Source organism: Papio anubis, chromosome 2 (assembly GCF_008728515.1).
Source record: "Papio anubis isolate 15944 chromosome 2, Panubis1.0, whole genome shotgun sequence".
Taxonomy (NCBI): Eukaryota; Metazoa; Chordata; class Mammalia; order Primates; family Cercopithecidae; genus Papio; species Papio anubis.
Window position 1 is genome coordinate 111,495,561 of NC_044977.1, and position 18,646 is coordinate 111,514,206.

An 18,646-nucleotide genomic window follows, 5' to 3' on the forward strand; every position below is an offset into this window, starting at 1 on the left:
TGTGTTGCCCAGGGTGGTCTTGAACTCCTGGGCTCAAGAGATCTGCCTGCCCCAGCCTCTTAAAGTGCTGGGATTACAGGCATGAACTACCATGCCCAGCCAATTTTTTATAAAGTTTTTATTGAAACGGGTCTCGCTTTGTTGCCCAGGCATGTCTTGAACTCCTGACTTTAAGGGACCGTCCCACCTTGATCTCTCAGACTGCTGGGATTGCAGGCTTGAGCCAACAAGCCTGGCCTCTATAATTTTTAAATAAGCAATTCTGCTTATGGTGTTGATAAATTATCTTTACTACTTTCTTTCACCACCACACCCTTGGGGGAGGATGAATGTGGAAATTAAAGATGTTATATAATTATTTACAGATTATCTTAAATTTACTTCAAAATGTGGGAGATAAAACAACTTTAGCCATGGGTTGGAAATTCCTGAAGCTGCACAATGGGGTCATGAAGGTTTATTATGCTTTCCTGGTTATTTCTGTCCTTGATTAATATTATTCTATAATAAAATGTTTCTTTCCCTTATGAGTTCATGCAGGGGTACACAGCACTATAGGTTGAAGCAGAGGGCAAGAATTAATTGCCCTTTGACACTCTGAATATTAGTTCTATTGTCCAGTGAAGCATACTAAGTACCTGTAAATTGTTATGTCTAAGGCAGAAAACTTGAAATGTGCTCCTCCAATGGTATTGTGCCTAGAATTGGTGGGTTCTTGGTCTCGCTGACTTCAAGCATAAAGCCCAGGACCCTCACGGTGAGTGTTACAGTTCTTAAAGATGGTGTGTCTGGAGTTTGTTCCTTCAGATGTTCAGATGTGTCCGCAGTTTCTTCTTTCTGGTGGGTTGGTGGTCTCGCTGACTTCAAAAGTGAAGCCAAAGACCTTCGTGGTTTTGCGAAAAAAACAAAGCCCCCAGTGTGGAAAAGGACCCCAGCGGGTTGCCACTGCTGGCTCAGGCAGCCTGCTTTTTATTCCCTTATCTGACCCCACCCACATCCTGCTGACTGGTCCATTTTACAGAGAGCTGATTGGTCCATTTTGACAGAGTGCTGATTGGTGTGTTTACAATCCCTGAGCTAGACACAGAGTACTGATTGGTGCATTTACAATCCTTTAGCTAGACACAGAGTGCTAGAGAGAAAAGTTCTCCACATCCCCACTAGGTTAGCTAGATACAGAGTACTGATTGGTGTATTTACAAACCTTGAGCTAGACACAGGGTGCCGATTGGTGTATTTACAATCCCTTAGCTAGACACAAAAGTTCTCCAAGTCCCCACTAGACTCAGGAGCCCAGGTGGCTTCACCTAGTGGATCCTGCACTGGGGCTGCAGGTGGAGCTGCCCGCGAGTCCCGCTCCATGCGCCCACACTCCTCAGCCCCTGGGCGGTGGATGGGACTGGGTGCCACAGCACTGGGCAGCGCTCATCAGGGAGGCTCCGGCCGTGCAGGAGCCCAAGGCGGGTGGGGGAGGTTCGGGCATGGCGAGCTGCAGGTCCCAAGCCCTGCCCCATGGGGAGGCAGCTGAGGCCCAGCGAGAATTGGAGCGTAGCACTGGCGGGCCAGCACTGCTGGGGGACCCAGTGCACCCTCTGCAGCTGCTGGCCTGGGTGCTAAGCCCCTCACTGCCCGGGGCCAGCAGTGCTGGCCACTCACTCCGAGTGCGGGGCCCACCGAGCCCATGCCCACCCAGAATGCGCTGGCCCGCGACTGCTGCACGTAGCCCCGGTTCCTGCCCACGCCTCTCCCTCCACACCTCCCCGCAAGCAGAAGGAGCCGGTTCCAGCCTTGGCCAGCCCACAGAGGGGCTCCCACAGTGCAGTGGCAGGCTGAAGGACTCCTCAAGTGCCGTCAGAGTGGACTCTGAGGCCGAGGAGGCGCCGAGAGCGACGGCTGCTAGCATGTTGCCACCTCTCAGTATTGTATGACACATACTAATGACTGGTGTATGTAACTTTGACTTACTCTTTTACTGTATTATACTAATGAGGTGATACCAAACCATTATGAGTTTTCATGTTTAAGTACTTTCATATAAAGGTTACGGCCTTGAGCTTTGTAACCTAAATTAGCAGTGCGTGATCTTAGACATTGTTTTTCCATGTTGTAGTTGTTACCTAATCCCACTTTCTGTGGCCTGTACCATTTCTTGGGTTATAAATCAGCAATAAAAGCTAAACACCAAAATTAATTTGCATTAGTATACTGCATTCTAGTGTCAATTTGACCAGAAGAACTAAACAGTAATGCAGTCAAAAGAGGTCTCCTCAAGATAACTTACATATCTACCACGAAAGTAATTAAGAATGAAAGATTAAACCTCACTTACTACTAGTATAAATGCTACATTTGTCAACTATCAGGCAAACAGGTTTTATTTTCATCTTGCAACCTTGTATAGTGAAAAAAAATTTTTTTTTAAAGATTATACAAAGTTTAATCCTGCAAACATACAAAGTAAACAAGTGTATGTGCAATAACATTGAAGTACATCACTCATAATCACATAATTTCTGTATAATTCATGGACTTGGTCATAGGTGCACATATTTCCAGGCATAAGAGTTGGCTTTCATTATTTTACTGTTCCATTTCCAACATTCATTATGTTTTCACAATTGATCAGATAGAACTACATAAAACAAGTGATGGAAAAGTTGCCATACCAAAGCTACTACACCAGTGGCCCCCAACTTTACTGTGCATCAGAAACACCTGGATGGCTTGTTAAACCATAGATTGCTGGACCCCAAACCTACTGTTTGACTCCATAGGTCTGGGTTCAGACCCAAGAATCCACACTTCTTGTAAGTTTGAAGGTGATTATAGCTGTGCGTGGTGGCTCACGCCTGTAATCCCAACACTTTGGGAGGCAGAGGTAAAAGGATCACTTGAGCCTGTGAGTTCAAGACCAGCCTGCACTACATGGGGAAACCTCATCTCTACAAAAACTAGCCAGGCATGGTGGCGTGTGCCTGCAGTCCCAGCCACCCAGAAGGTGACGTGGGAGGATCACCTGAACCCGAGAGGTTGAGGCTGCAGTGAGACATGATCACCCCACTGCACTCCATCCTGGGTGACAGACTGAGACCCTGTCTCAGAAAAAGAAAAAGAAGTAATGTTGATGATCCACGACCAAACTTTGAGCACCACTGTATTATACTAATGAGGTGATACCAAACCATTATGAGTTTTCAAGTTTAAGTACTTTCATATAAAGGTTACGGCCTTGAGCTTTGTAAACTAAATTAGCAGTGCGTGATCTTAGACATTGTTTTTGCATGTTGTAGTTGTTACCTAATCCCACTTTCTGTGACCTGTACCATTTCTTGGGTTATAAATCAGCAATAAAAGCTAAACACCAAAATTAATTTGCATTAGTATACTGCATTCTAGTGTTAATTTGCATAAAAATATATTTTTGAAAGGCTTCAATGGCCTAGTGTTATCTCCTAAGATATCTTGAAAAATAGAGTTGCACCTGCTGTAAAAAGGCTGAGTAGCATCTAGAAGCCTTAAAAGGCATAGAAAAGGAAGGATTGTGTATTCAAAGAAAAAAAGCCTTAAATTTTATCCCTCCCATGAAAAGGAAGCATAAACTACACGTGGCCAAATGTACTGTGTTCCCTGGGATTGTGCATTTCTAACAAGTGTCTAGGAGATATTGATCTGGTAGTCCTATATTTTGTCTAGCAAATTCCTAGAATGGTGTCATTTTTGTACATTTCCATTCCATCTGAGTTTCAATCAATTTTTTTTAACTTCAAAGATTTTAGTTGATTCATTAAAGAGGAAACTGGTGAGGCATTTCTACCAGCTCAAGGGAGAATTTTGTAAATGTTACATTTATTGATCAGAAATACTGAAATGAATGTGCAAATGGAGGCAAAACTGGCCTCTTCCACAGTGGGGAAGAAAGTCAACAGAACCTCTACTAGGCATAATTTACATGTGTACAGACTCAATCAGCTTTTAATATAGAAAGATATTTGAACCCAAAATCTTTCATTAAGGTAAAAAATACAGTAATAATTTTTGATGAAACCCTGGAAAATTCATACAAATAAAATTAAAAGCCTCCAATGGGGTAGAATCCAGCAATATCCTAGACAAATGCCTCCTGAAGAACAGCTTTTTTAAAACATCACTGTTATCATTCAAAATTCAGACCTCTCCTATCTTTGGCTATTTTTATCTCTTCAAACTTTACTCCTAAAATTGCGCTAGGAAAGCTTTCCTTATTGTAATCATAATTGGAGCAAAGCTGAAAATGTTTCTTTAGAAACATTTAAGGAAATTACTTAGACTCAGATACTTATAAGTGACCATAACAAGCTTTTTATCCTGTTTCACGTCAGTTTTAATGGGAATAAAAAGTAAAAACAGCACATTTATTAGTGGTTCACATAGCTGCCATGATGGCAAAGTGACTGTAACTTGCATAAATAATACACTCAAGGACATTCCACACTCCTTGGTGGTTCTAGCAATGCAATTTATTAAATAAAATTAAAAAGTGACTATTCCCATGAAAGAAAGCATCAAAAACTAGTTTTGAGAAAGAAGATGAAAGGCTCAATCTCTAACTCCTGGATGCCAGGAAGCAGAGTTTTTCAGAATCAAAAACAAATTAAGAGCTCACAGCCCCACCCCTCAGGGGTCACATAAGTTGGTACTGTTGCTTGTAACTAATTCATGATTTTAGCCCTTTCTTTACCCAAAATTAAAACTAAGGACATAACACTCTTCAAAAATACACATACCCTGAGATAGATCATTACCAGACTCTACACAGGGCTTTGCTATTTAGGTACAGTTAGTACAATTCATATTTAAAGTCATTTCATAAAAATAACAACTGTCCCAATCTTACAAGTTTCATTTCCTCCCATCATGGTCACCAAAGTAATCTCTATTGTTAGGATTCTTCATTGCTTGAAGGTAGAAACTGCTTAGCAAAATTCTCCAGCTCATTTTCAAGTTGAACAGCTTTATTTCTAATTAAAAAAAATAAAACACCAATCTAATTACCATAAAAGTCAAGGAGAAAAGTGTATTCCATCCATTATTAAAAGACAAAAACTTTAATAATAAACAACGAAGAGCATAACAGACAGTGGAATCACATCTTACACGGGAGTTATATCCTAAGTTACCTAGAGTCATGATTATGCTTGCAAATTCCCTTTAAATAATGCACAAAGTACAGAGTGTTTCTTACGGACATATAAGGAAACTAGCAGATGTTACAGCGGCAGTGGCATACCAAAAATATTTCCTTTAAACACTAGATTCATCCTTGATGCAGCCAAATGCCCACAAGAGAGGAAAATTGGAACTAAAACTGTCAGAAAACCAGATTTGTTTCCCATTCTCATACTATGCCAGGGCACATATTTATTGCGTGGGCTCTCTCTCTCCATTATGGAGCAGGGAGGGGTCTTGTTTTACTTTATTCCTGTGTGCATATGCTTCAGGTCACACAAGTGAAGTGTACATCAGCTCTGAACTCTACTGTATATATTTCTTGAGGTAGCTCTCCTGCAGCGTTAGCACATTAAATTCTATTCAAATGGCTGAGCCTAATCTAGTAAAAAATGGAGATTCCAAATATTATAGTATTTGATTTTTTTAAACTTTTTTCTATTAGAAAAATTATTAATTAGCAGACCAAAAATATTCATACTTATTCAAGCCAGTCTTTCCCAAATCAGAAAGCTACATGACTAATGCCAATAATCTATTTTATCATTTGTTTTATTATAACAAAATGAAATACTACTTAAAAACTTACCTAGGTATTTCTCTATCAAAATCTGAATAAATCAAAACCAAAATTAACCACAAAAACTTACAGGGTTAAGTTTAAGGTTAAGACAAAAAACCAATTTCTACTGCAGTTTCACGAAATTTGAAAGGTATATTTGGGATGAGCTGACTTAAAATAGGAGCAATCGAATGCATACAATTCACATGGGTGGGTGAGGGTGGAAATATCTAAATGACAGGCAGTCATCTTTTCCAGAGATTTTGAAACTAAGGTGCAATGAACACGTGTGTTGGTCAGATGAAGACACTATGGATAATCACTACTATGGGTGTTTTAAGCACATGTCCAAAAATCCAGGTCACAAAGACAGTCCCTCCAATTTGTAAACACTGACTACTAAGCTATTCTTACATGGGCAATTTTGTGTAGTATGTGTCCTAGAAGTAACAGCAGGGACTAAATGAGGTTTAATCGTTCTTCCAAGACATTCTGACAAGCGAGCCTAATGGGTAAGCATAAGTAAGAAAGCTGAAAGTTAAGTTCTTAAGCACTGAGTAAGAATTCCCAACTACAGACCGAATGGTGACACTTTCAGTCTTGTCCCCAAAAGCAAATTTCATTAGACCCTAAATAATATATAATGAATCATATCAAACCAGAAATCCACATTTTATCAGGAAATCTTACTTTTGTTATGATTTAAGTATGCACAATCAATAGTCTCCCATGAAAACAGAAGTTATGAGTCTTGAACATATACAACTAAAAACCACTTTTAATCATACAACTTCTGTTCTGAAAGGGACAAATATAGCCTAATGAAGAGTAAATTTGGATCTATAAAGTTTCTTTCGATTCAGATTTGTTTTCTTGTTGAAATTAGCCTTCGGTGAAACTGCAAAACACATGGAATTCAATATGGAAGATTTTCATTCAAACCAACACAAAGAGCTATTAGGTATGAATACAAATTCATTAATAATTTTACATATTTTGTAATGAGACGAGTAAATGTTCAAATTATTGAGAAGAAAGGTTTACATACCTTAAGAGCTTTGAATTGTTTTGTATTTTCTCCAACTGATCTATTTCTTTCGGTAATCTAGCAATTTCTTCTTCCAGTTGTTTTTGAGTAATATCAACTTGTTGGCACAGGCGAGCAAAAGTGGTAGCCATTTTTCTTAAAATAAAAATTTAGAAGCAGTCATAAATGTCTTCAAAAATGAATAAGCTTTAATTTAAAGCTCACATAAAAAGGAGAACACAAGTTTTAAAAATCTTCTAAACTATAGGGAATCAGAACACTAAGAATGCTAAGAGGGAAGATATGGCACTAGTGGGCTGAATTTTATCCTGGCTCAAGAGATGATATTACCTCTGCTATATGGCTGTGAACAAGAACAAGCTACATAAAGACAAAAGACAGGTCTGTTTCTTCAGAAGCACAATAAACCTTACTCATGCTCGGGACCCTGCCCAATCAAAGTAAGAAATTATCAGGAACAGAAAAAAAATTCCACGAACTTTCGTGACATAGGCAAAAATACCTTACTATAGCAAAATTTAACAATATTTCTAGAATCAAAGGGTTATATTTGAGAGCTAATTAATATAGCAACTTTGGCAAACATTATATTTTTAAATGGGAGCATACCTCTTCCCATTCTACCAAATCCCAGTATTAGACATGAAGCATGTGTCATTCTTTTAATATTTTGTTAAATATTAAATATTTACTTAGTTTATTTTAATTGAGATATTATTTGAGGTTGCCTCCATTAATGTGCCAAGTCTTCTAAGAAAGAGTATCAAGTCAAGTTTTTATTTCCCATAACCCCTAGCATGAATTGCTACATGGGAGCCAATTAATAAATGTTTGATAATCAATGCATGGAAAGCTACATTAACTTTGTTTTTATTTATATGAATTTCAGCTGATTTCTTTGGATGTCCAAATATGTTAATTAGATGAAAACTCATTCTTAATATAAATTACAACTATCAGATAAAATAGAGGCTCAAAAAACTTAGTCAATGAATGAATGAATGAATGAATGAACAAATTCCTCAAATTTGAGGTCTCCTGGTAACCATTCTCTGCAATTATTAACTGTTACTTCAGGCTTTGATTTTGTATCTGAAACAGTTTACCGTTCCTGCAATTCCTGTCTCCTGAGTCTGAACAATTTCATATATTACTGTAAAGTTATTTGTTTTAGAGCTGAGTGTTGGTGACATCACTCTCAGAATTCCTAATTATCCAAACCCCAATCTACACATACAGACAAGGCCACATCCTGCCATGACGTCAATAACTGAATGTATGTACACAGCTTATATACACGTGCCACACTGAAATTTTTCTCTTCATGTCCTTGAATGCATTCCTTTCCCCTTACCTTCTTGCTTTTGATTTGGGTTGTTGTCTCCATCTCATCTTCTGATACAGCGTGTTCAAATCTCATATGCTACACATCTCCTCTAGGAAACCTTTATTGATCTACTATCCTTCATGATTTAAGTAACTTGTACATCCTTGTCTTATGATAATAGTTTATCTTCTTCTTGTATTTCTTATCACTCTTACTTTGTATTATAATTATGTAAATGTTAGTTTCTCCCATTAAACTGAAGTTATCTTGAACTCAAAGAATTTTTAAATTCTGCTCTCAAGAGGCATCCAAATACAGAATACTGTACCCTGACTTGACTGGAGTTCTATATATTTTTACCACATGAATGAAACAAATATTTAAGTTGCATAAAAGCAGAAACCGGGTCGACTTAGGTATATGTTATAATAAAATTCTCCTAAGATCTAAAAATAAAATAGCATTTAACTTATAAATTTGAACCACGAGAGCATAAATACATTACACTCACCATGAAATCAGGAGTCTGCCTACCATTAAGTTCATTTGTTAAATGCTAAGAATTCATTCAGCTTTCTTAGACTGCTTGGCCAGGCTACCTCTCTATTCATTCAGTTTTTTTAATTAATAAACCACAAAGATCTGGCTGGGCGCAGTGGCTCACGCCTGTAATCCCAACACTTTGGGAGCCCAAGGCAGGTGGATCACTTGAGGTCAGGAGTTTGACAGCCTGGCCAACACGGTGAAACCCTGGCTCTACTAAAAAAAAAATACAAAAAAAAAAAAAAAAAAATTAGCTGGGCATGGGGCTGGGTGTGGAGGCTCACGCTTGTAATCCCGGTACTTTGGGAGGCCGAGGCAAGTGGATCATGAGGTCAGGAGACCATTGAGACCATCCTGGCCAACATGGTAAAAACCCCATCTCTACTAAAAATACAAAAAAAATCAGCCAGGTGTGGTGGCATGCACATGTAGTCCCAGCTACTCAGGAGGCTGAGGCAGGAGAATTGCTTGAACCCGGGAGGCAGAGGTTGCAGTGAGCCGAGATCACGCCACTGCACTCCAGAGTGAGACTCTGTCTCAAAAAAAAAAAAAAAAAATTAGCTGGGTGTGGTGGCACGTGCCAGCTACTCACTTGAATGCGGGAGGTGGAGGCTGCAGTGAGCCGAGATTGTGCCATTGCATTCCAGCCTGGGCGACAGAAACCACAAATATCTTAAGGGCAACTATTTATTTTTGAGACATAGTCTCTCACTCTGTTGCCCAGGCTGGAGTTCAGTGGTGTGATCTCAACTCACTACAACCTCTGCCTTCCAGGGTCAAGCGATTCTTGTGCCTCAGCCTCCCAACTAGCTGAGATTACAGGCATGCGCTACCAGGCCCGGCTAATTTTTGTATTTTTAGTAGACATGCAGTTTCACCATGTTGGCCAGGCTGTTCTCAAACTCCCAACCTCAAGTGATCCACCTGCCTCAGCCTCCCAATGTGCTGGGATTATAGGCGTGAGCCACTTTGCCCAGCCAGGTACATAAATTTAGAACAGGTCTGCTGAAGATCTTTTGAGTTGGGCGTGGTGACTCATGCCTATAATCCCAGCTACTCAGGAGGCTTGAGGAGGGAGGATCACTTGAGCCCAGGAGGTCAAGACCAACCTGGGCAACATATTGAGACCCTGTCTCAAAAAAAAAAAAAATTAAAAATTATCCAGGTGTGGTGGCACACACCTGTGGTCCCAGCTGCTCAGAAGGTTGAGGCAGTAGGATCACTTGAGCCCAAGATTCGAGGCTGCAGTGAGCCATGATTGCGCCACTGCCCTCCAGCCAGGGCAACAGAGACCCTATCTCTGAAAAAAAAAACAACAACAACAAAAATTAAGAACTATCTTTTTAAATCCCTCCAGAGTTCTTGAGAGTTCCTATCTACCAATTTTCTAATGTTCAAACCTAACCTATCAGGAGAATGGAAAGAAGAATAGTGATTAGGAGGGAGAAACGGCAGCAGTGAGGTTTAGTATTGTTCTATTTTTTCTCATTTGTGGCGATCACAAAACATGTTCATTTTGTGATAATTCTTTGAGCAATACACTTATTTTGTGCATTTTCTGCATGTATGTCATATTTCAGTAACTTTTTTTCAAAGGAAAGATGCACCTTTCAACTTACTGTTTTACTTGGTGACTGCAGTTCGCACTCGTGGAGCTAACAATCATCTTCAGTTTTTCAGTTGCATAGTTTACAAACTGCTGTTTAAAGGCTCGCTCCTTGGCATGGGTGGTCCAGGACAGTCTTTCATACAGATACAAAGCTCCATACATAGTTAATGAAACAGATATGAGTTTCCAGCCTATAGTTTTCCAAATCTGTAAGATAAAGTCACAGGTTAGTCTGAGAAGGAAAAACACCATTTTGGAGAGCACATTTAAAAGCATTTTAGTTCCTTATGGATCTCTGAGTTAGATACATTTGTATATTCCTTCTCTATGAGAAAATCTGAAGTTACCAGAAATCAATCAGGCTTAAAAGGGATCAGCACACAAATAAGGGAGAGCTTAATAAGCTGCCAGATTTGATAAATTGATTCAATGTATCTCAACAATAAAAGGACGTTAACTATTTTAGGTCAGATCTTTCAAAAACCAAAACAAGTATATCTATGCTGTTAATGATACAATTTTTTAAAAAAAAACAAATAACTACTACTAAAAATAATATTTAATACTTAAGATAGATCCCCTTGATATTCAGAGAAGGCTAGATAGGGCACTTGGGGTTTTCTTATTACCCCAATGTACAAATATTTCTTTGGGTGCTATGATGTGAAAATGTTCAGGAAGTATTAAAGACCAGCTAGATGGTGACAGTTCATTCCTAAAAATGTATGTTTTTTAAAAATTTAAGATGAGACTTGTGATATTTAATTCACTACCTTTAACCTGCAAATGTTCATACTATTTTACAGATCCTATAAACAGAAGTAAATACTATATACCTTTTCTTTTGTGAGCTAACAGGCAGCCTTGCAAACATTTCAATTTTAATTACACTAAAAGTAATGTTTCTTACCACTCCTCCAACAATAATGATACCCATAGAAGTTCTAGATGTAAGGGAAGCCAATCCTGTTACTAATGTAATCATGAGTTCTTCTTGTGATGCATTATCTGGTGTTGCTGGAGTGGTAGGAGCACTGGGAGTAGAAGCTAAAGATCTAGGGAGCTGCCAAAAAAAAAAAAAAGAAAAAGGAAAAAAGATTATTATACTTAAACAACTACAAATTAAAGTTACCTTTATAAAACTCTTTAAAATTATAATAGCAAATCTATGAGGGAAAAATTACTCTAAATGATGAGTATACAGCAAATATACATAGAAAATAAAAATAATTTGGAAATTCTTGTCTACAATATGGACCAATGATATCATGAACAATAATAAATGTTCATAATATACAATGGGGTCTAAATGTAACAATAGGCCTTCAACTCTCAAGAGGAACGAATTGTGTTTTTAAAAAAACTAACAACAAAAGCACAATCCTTGAAACAAACAACAACAAAAAAAGATAAACCAAAAAAAAAAAGGACTTCAAAATAAAAGCCTCTTAAACTTCAAAATGCACAGCCACAGACAAGACAAATATATTTGGGGGTGGGCGCGGTGGCTTATGCCTGTAGTCCCAGCACTTTGGGAGGCCATGGCAGGAGGATAGCTTGAGATCAGAAATTTGAAACCGGCCTGCGCACCACAGTGAGGCCTTGTGTCTACATAAAATTGTTTTAAATTAGCTAGGTGTGGTGGCACATGCCTATGGTCCCAGCTCCTTGGAAGCAGGGGCTGCAAGTGAACTGTGATCATGCCATCATACTCCAGCCTGGGCAGAGCAAGTCCTTGTCTCAAAAAATAAAAAATCAAATAAAAATCATATTTGGAAATCATATATATGAGAAAGAACTTGATCTAGAATATGCAAAGAAACCCTGCAACTCTATAGGACTCAAATAATTTAAAAATAGGTAAAAGCTTTGAATAGACATTTCACAAAAGAAGATACACAAATGGCTAGTGAGCACACAAAAAGATGTTTAAAATCATTGGTCATTAGGGAAATGCAAATCAAACCTCCAATGAAATACTACTCTATACCCACTAGAACCTAAGTATATACTAAAGAGAAATGAAAACACATGCCCACATAAAAAACATGTAGATGAATATGTATAGCAGCATTATTCATAATAGCTAAAAAGTACAAACTACCCTAATGTCCACCAACTGATGAATGGATAGTGTTATATCTATAATGGAATATTCCTCAGCCATAATAAGAAATGAAGTATTAATACATCCTACAACACTGATACCATGATGACAAACCTTGAAAACATTATACTAAGTGAAAGAAACTAATCACACAAGGCCATATTTTATATGATTGCATTTATAGGAAATGTCCAGAAAGGGCAAATCCATAAACATAAGGCAGATTAGTGGTGAGGCTGCAGGTGGAAATCATAATTGACTACAAATGAGTAAAACGGCTTTGGGGTGACAAAAACTAAAACTCAATTGTGGTGATGGTTTTACAATTTCACAAATTTCCTTAAAAATTACTGAATTGATAAATTTTTAAAACTTTTTCTTTTAAAAAGTTTGTATTTATTCTAATTTATTTGAAATGTGAAAACCAAATCTTCTAAGAAAATATAAAAGTTTCAAAAATGAATGTAGCACCACCTGCAACAGTACTGGACGAAAGCTTTATGATAAGCTTTCCCTTAAGCATACTACAGGCTGACTGTCCCCTATCCAAAATGCTTGGGACCAGAAGTGTTTCAGATTTCAGATTTTTTAGGATTTTTGAATATTTTCATAGATATTATAATGAGCTATCTTGAGGATGGGACCCAAGTCCAAACACAAAATTCATTTATGTTTCATATACCTTATATGCATAGCCTGAAAGTAATTTTATCCAATATTTAAATAATTTTGTGCATGAAACAAAGGTTGTATACATTGACTCATCAGAAAACACAGGTGTCACCATGTCAGCCACCCATGTGAACACTCTGTGGTTGTTTGGCATCACCATCATTCTTGACTGAATTTATATGCTACTGACAAGCAATCATTTTCTTACACCTATTCACACGAAGGAACTTAATAGTAAAAATATAAGACACACCATTAATAATAGTGAAAAATAATGTATTCAAACTAAGCAGCACAGAACACCTGTATCAGCTGTTAAACAGCAACAATGGCAGGCTTTCAGTCTCTACCTACAATGCTATGTTTTGATTAAAAAGTTCCTGTACACAGTACTTTGTGAGGTGAGAAGAAACATCAGAAGCAGTTGGGGGACCAAGAAGTGGGTCCTCTAGGCATAATAAGACATTCTGCTGAATGGCCTTTTAAAATGTTTCCTGTAGTACCACCTACTTGCTTCTCTAACAATGGTTTTTGTTGAAGTCTCTCCCTGATTTTATAAACCTATTTCTTGTTCTGTTATGAATACATGCTGCTCTAGTGCTTCAAGAAGCCCATCACCATGCTGCCTATAGGCACTTGTTCTGCAGGGTCAACAACATCATCTTCATTATCACCATTATCATAATCACCTTGATTTAGAAGCATTTTAGCTCTTTTGTCATCAGTTAATGAATGAACAACTGAAGCCTCATTATCAACGTTAAAACACTTCTTTGATATACCCTTCTTCCAGCTTACAGATGGACTCTGAAGATATTATTTTTTTGCATAAGGAGGTCAGACGTCATTTTTTTCTCTCTTGACATACTTCAAAGTCACCAACTTGCTCCTCATCATCAATAAATGTAGTGACAGGCAGAGGCTGCAGGCATACACAACTGAGTCACTGTCTTCCAAGTGCTGGCATATATGGCATCCTTCATCCTAAACTCCTTGTGCTGGCAACAGCATATATGGCAGCTTTCATTCTAAACTCCTTCTGAAAACCTTCCACACTCAGCCTCAGTTCACTGCTGCTAGCATGCTGCCCAAAAAAGGTTTTTGCATTTACTCCTCATTGATCTTAGAATACCCTGGTCACAAGGTTAAAATAATGAAACATTATTTTTTATGAGAATTTCAGCTAGAGGATGAGCAGAATAGTTGTCAAGGAGTAACAAAGTCTTGCAGTCATCATCTCGTCTAGCTTCCCTGCAAGTGCACACAAGCTGCTGGTATAAAATGTGAAACCAATCAGAAAAGATGTCCCTAGGGATCCATGCCTTTTTGTTCGCACAATAATGGACTACTAAGAAATTCATTCCTTGAAAACAGTGAGGACGCAAGCTTTTGCCTATCACAGCAAGTTCACATTTATGCCTGCTGCATTAGCACATCCCAGCACAGTTATTCTGTTCTTTGCATCCTTAATTCTTGTAGGGGCTGTCTTCTCAGCTGTAGTCAGTGTCTTTTTGGGTCAATAATGGCAAAACAGTGATGTTTCGTCAGCATTACAGACTTGTTCTGGAGTTGATTTTCATCAGAGACAACTTGGCATATTCATCAATGAATTTCTCTGCTGTTTTTGTGATCAAGATGCTTTACCACCACAAACCTTTAAAAAAGTTAATGCTATCTTACCTTAAATTTCTCTAACCAGCCTATTGAATACTCACAGTTCCCTTTGATTTTCAGTTCATTTTAATAGATCTTTATTTCATAACCAGCATGTCCTTAAGTGGCATGTGTTCACTGAAACGCTGATGGGTCCACTCTTTCAATACATGATCAAGATCTTCGTATTTAACTTTCTGTAGTGTTTTTTTTTTTTTTTTTTTATTTAACTTCTGTCATCATTTTTAGCACAGAACTTCAATAGTTTAGGCCAAAAGAACAACTTTAGGAAAGTTGTTCTTTCTTTTAGGTCATATATAGTGTTCATTCCAACATCATTCTTCTGTAAGAAGTTGCTCACTTACATTGTTATCCAGTTTTTCCAACAGCTTAAATTTTTGTGCTATAAATAAAATAAATGCCTCTTCTTTTTCTTATCAATGTCACCCACGAGGGTATCTGTAGGCCTTTTAAACACTTTAAACTGGAAGCTGTGGCTCACGCCTGTATTCCCAACACATTGGGAGGTTGAGGCAGGTTGATCACTTCAGATCAGGAGTTTGAGATCAGTCTGGCCAACATGGTGAAACCCCATTTCTACTAAAAATACAAAAATTAGCCGGGCGTGTTGGTGGGTGCCTGTAATCCCAGCTGCTTAGGAGGCTGAGGCAGGAGAACAGGACGAATCCAGGAGGTGGAGGTTGCAGTGAGCCAAGATTGTGCCACTGCACTCCAGCCTGAGCCACAGAGCAAGCCTCCATCTCAAACACACCCCCACTCAAAAAAAAATCTTTTTTAAACAGTATCTTTACACCAGAGAAAAGAGAGTAAGTAAAGAAGCCCATAGTGGGTAATGCACAAAGGTCTTGGCCCCTTGTGGGGCATCATGGGGAACCTGCTGTTGGTGCATTGGGCCTGCACATGTGCCATTTTAGTACCCTTCCTAGGTGTGCTTGTGTGGGGGAATTTGGGCATGTGTGGAAGATATATTGCAGTTAGAGGAGGCTGAGTCTTTCCCCTGAGGACACTGAATAAAACTGTGTGTTGTGTGCCTGCCTTTTTACTATGACCTCACATGAGGTCTTGTGTGGAATTTTCCACCTGTGGTGTCACCATACTCAAAAGTTTTTGATTTTGGACCTTTAAGGATTTTCAGATTGGGGATGCTCAAACTAAATATCTACCTCAGAAATGGCTCTAAGAGACAGATATTAGCTTTTAAATATGCAGATTTTGTAAAGCTAGTTTTATTATAGAAAAATCACATAAACAAAATAATAAAGGAGAGTCTAAATTGGTAGATTCAAAGATACATACCTGAAAGATAGGCTCTGATAATCCTAGGAGCACCCTCTGAGCATTTCTAGGGCCCAAAAATCGATGTACAAGGGAAGACCAGCCCAGGGAAAAATGAAATACAATATCCTCTTGAAAATCAGAACATAACTTGTGGTAATTTAGATTATAACTGAGATCAAATTTCTGGCAAGGGATCAGTGTATGTAGTTTATCCTGTATACCAGCTGGAAGTAATGGCTTCAAATTTTCTAGAAAGAACAAAATTACAACACTTATTTTAAGAAAGAATGGTAAGTGTTTTACCTCCAATGGAACGCCTAAAGGAAAATAAGCTCTTTACCAGAGTCATGAATGAAAAAACAAACCAGACATGACCTTGTAGACATAAATATTACCAATAATTTCTTGCTGGGACTGAAGCATTAAGGCGTTTACTTCATCGGTGCATCGATCAGCCAAATTTCTTCCCATACCATCCTCTATGTGCTTATTTAATTCCTGTTAACAATGGTAAATATCCATATTATTTTTTCTCCAGAAAGCATGTAGTTTTTATAAAGACATAAAAAATGCAGTAAATGCCAAAATGGTCTTTTTAATTTAATTTAATTTAATTAATTTATTTTGTGTGTGTGTGAGACAGGGTCTTGCTTTGTTGCCCAGGCTGGAGTGCTTTGATCTTGACTCACTGTAGCCTTGACCTCCTGGGCTCAACTGATCCTCCTGCCTCAGACTCCTGAGTAACTGGGGCTATAGGAGCGTGTCGCCACGCTTGGCTATTTTTTTTTTCAGATGGAGTTGTGCTCTTGTTGCCCAGGCTGGAGTGCAGTGGCGTGGTCTTGGCTCACTGCAACTTCTGCCTTCCGGTTTCAAGCAATTCTCCTGCCTCAGCCTCCCAAGTAGCTGGGATTACAGGCGCCTGCCACTGGCTAATTTTTTTTTTGTATTTTTAGTAGAGACAGGGTTTCACCATGTTGGCCAGGCTGGTCTCAAACTCTTGACCTCATTCATGGTCCATCCGCCTCAGTCTCCCAAAGTGCTGGGATTACAGGCATGAGCTACCGCCCAGCCTAACTTTGTTTTTTGTACATTACAGTTCTCACTATGTTGCCCAGGCTGGTCTCGAACTCCGGGGCCCAAGTGATCCTCCCGCCTCGGCCTCCCAAAGTATTGAGATTACAGGCATGAGTCACTGTGCCTTGTCCTAAAATGATCTTTATCTCATTCTAAGTATAAATTTTCTATTTACTTTTTATACAAGATAGTTTACATTTATTACAAGAGGGCAATCTAACAGTTTCATTTTGTACTGATTGCCATGAAGACACTGAAATGCCAAACCATGAAATAAATGAGGGTATAGAATAATAAGAAACTGTCTCTGAATAATTTTATCTATACTTTAACTTACACTTTTATATATTTTTAATACATCTGGATTAGGATGAAACTCTGAACAAAATTCATCAACCAAAACAGACAGTCGACAAATTTCATCTGTCATTGCACATGAAACCTGAAAATATGAAAAATTCGGAGTTAAAATAATTAAACAAGATTATCAATTACTCAAAAAAATTAAGTTGAAAAATCTTAAAACATTCTTTTAAAGTAACAGGAATAACATTTTTAGTATTATCAAAAATAATTTCCATCCAGGTTATTTTAATCATGAAGCTACTGTTACCCACTTTGTTTGCCACCTCCTCGGTAACCTCCTTGATTTTTTTCTTAGCATCCAGTGTTAAAAGGTTCATCTGGTTTCGAATAAAGTCCAGTCTATCAATTTGGTCTTCCCTCTCTTCCACTGAATAATGCCTATTTCAGTAATAAAGAGTAATCAACGTTCAGGGTAGACTGAAGTCCTAAAGCATTTCAGCAAGGGACTCATTCATGTATTGAACCATCTATTAGCATGACCCAAGAAAAAAAAACTTGTAACATCTGAAAGGATTCAAGTAATATTTCACTTATAAAGTATTTTATATAGACCATTTGATAGAAACCACATTTCTCTGCCCATGTGGCACCTGAAACCCAGAAAGGATGAATAAGAATTCTAAGTCTTCAAACACTTCATAAATATGAACAGGCAAAACACAATGCAGTACTAACTTTAGTTAATAAGCAGGGGTCAGCATATGGCACCTTACAAGCCAAATCTAGCCAGCTGCCAGCTTTTGTTAAAGTTTTCTTGAAAGCAGCCACATCCATTCATTTACCTATTATCTATCTATGGCTGCTTTTGCTCTAAAACTGTAGAAATGAGTAGCTCCAAGACACTTTATGGCCCATAAAGCCTAGAATATTTACTGTCTGGCTCTTTTTTTGAAAAAAAGTTTGTTCACCTCCGGCTGATACAGGAAAATAAAGGTCTGAGATCCATTTAAGAAGATCTTTTACTTAAGAAGTTCCCAGGACATTATGATTATACAATCCTCAAATCACATTTTCTTTGTGCAATACTTTGTTCAATGTCGTATGTCTTTAAAAATAATTACTAATTAAATCAATCTTATAGACCAAAATTTGGGTACTACATCAAAGCAACTGAGCTAGAAGAAAGTGCTATAGCAGCACAATCTCATTAAACAGAGGCTCTACACAGGGGCTGAGTTCAA

General features: G+C 38.1%; 1 protein-coding gene across 6 annotated transcripts in view; it reads right to left on the reverse strand.

Moving 5' to 3' along the window:
* Nucleotides 1–2,359: 2,359 nt before the first annotated feature.
* MFN1 (mitofusin 1) overlaps nucleotides 2,360–18,646 on the reverse strand; it is a 45,205-nt gene continuing 28,918 nt past the window's right edge. For 4 of the 6 annotated variants that reach the window (XM_021934651.2, XM_021934653.2, XM_021934652.2 and 1 more), the window contains 8 exons: nucleotides 17,717–17,843; nucleotides 17,437–17,541; nucleotides 16,421–16,523; nucleotides 16,044–16,273; nucleotides 11,205–11,357; nucleotides 10,305–10,501; nucleotides 6,816–6,950; nucleotides 2,360–4,997 (listed from right to left, as the gene is read on the reverse strand). In XM_021934651.2, coding sequence (XP_021790343.2) covers nucleotides 4,919–4,997; nucleotides 6,816–6,950; nucleotides 10,305–10,501; nucleotides 11,205–11,357; nucleotides 16,044–16,273; nucleotides 16,421–16,523; nucleotides 17,437–17,541; nucleotides 17,717–17,843 — 1,129 coding nt within the window. In that variant the 3' untranslated portion in view covers nucleotides 2,360–4,918. Of the gene's footprint in view, nucleotides 4,998–6,815; nucleotides 6,951–10,300; nucleotides 10,502–11,204; nucleotides 11,358–16,043; nucleotides 16,274–16,420; nucleotides 16,524–17,436; nucleotides 17,542–17,716; nucleotides 17,844–18,646 lie in introns of those variants that run through there. The other 2 variants (XM_031663558.1, XM_021934654.2) reach the window with 2 other exon arrangements.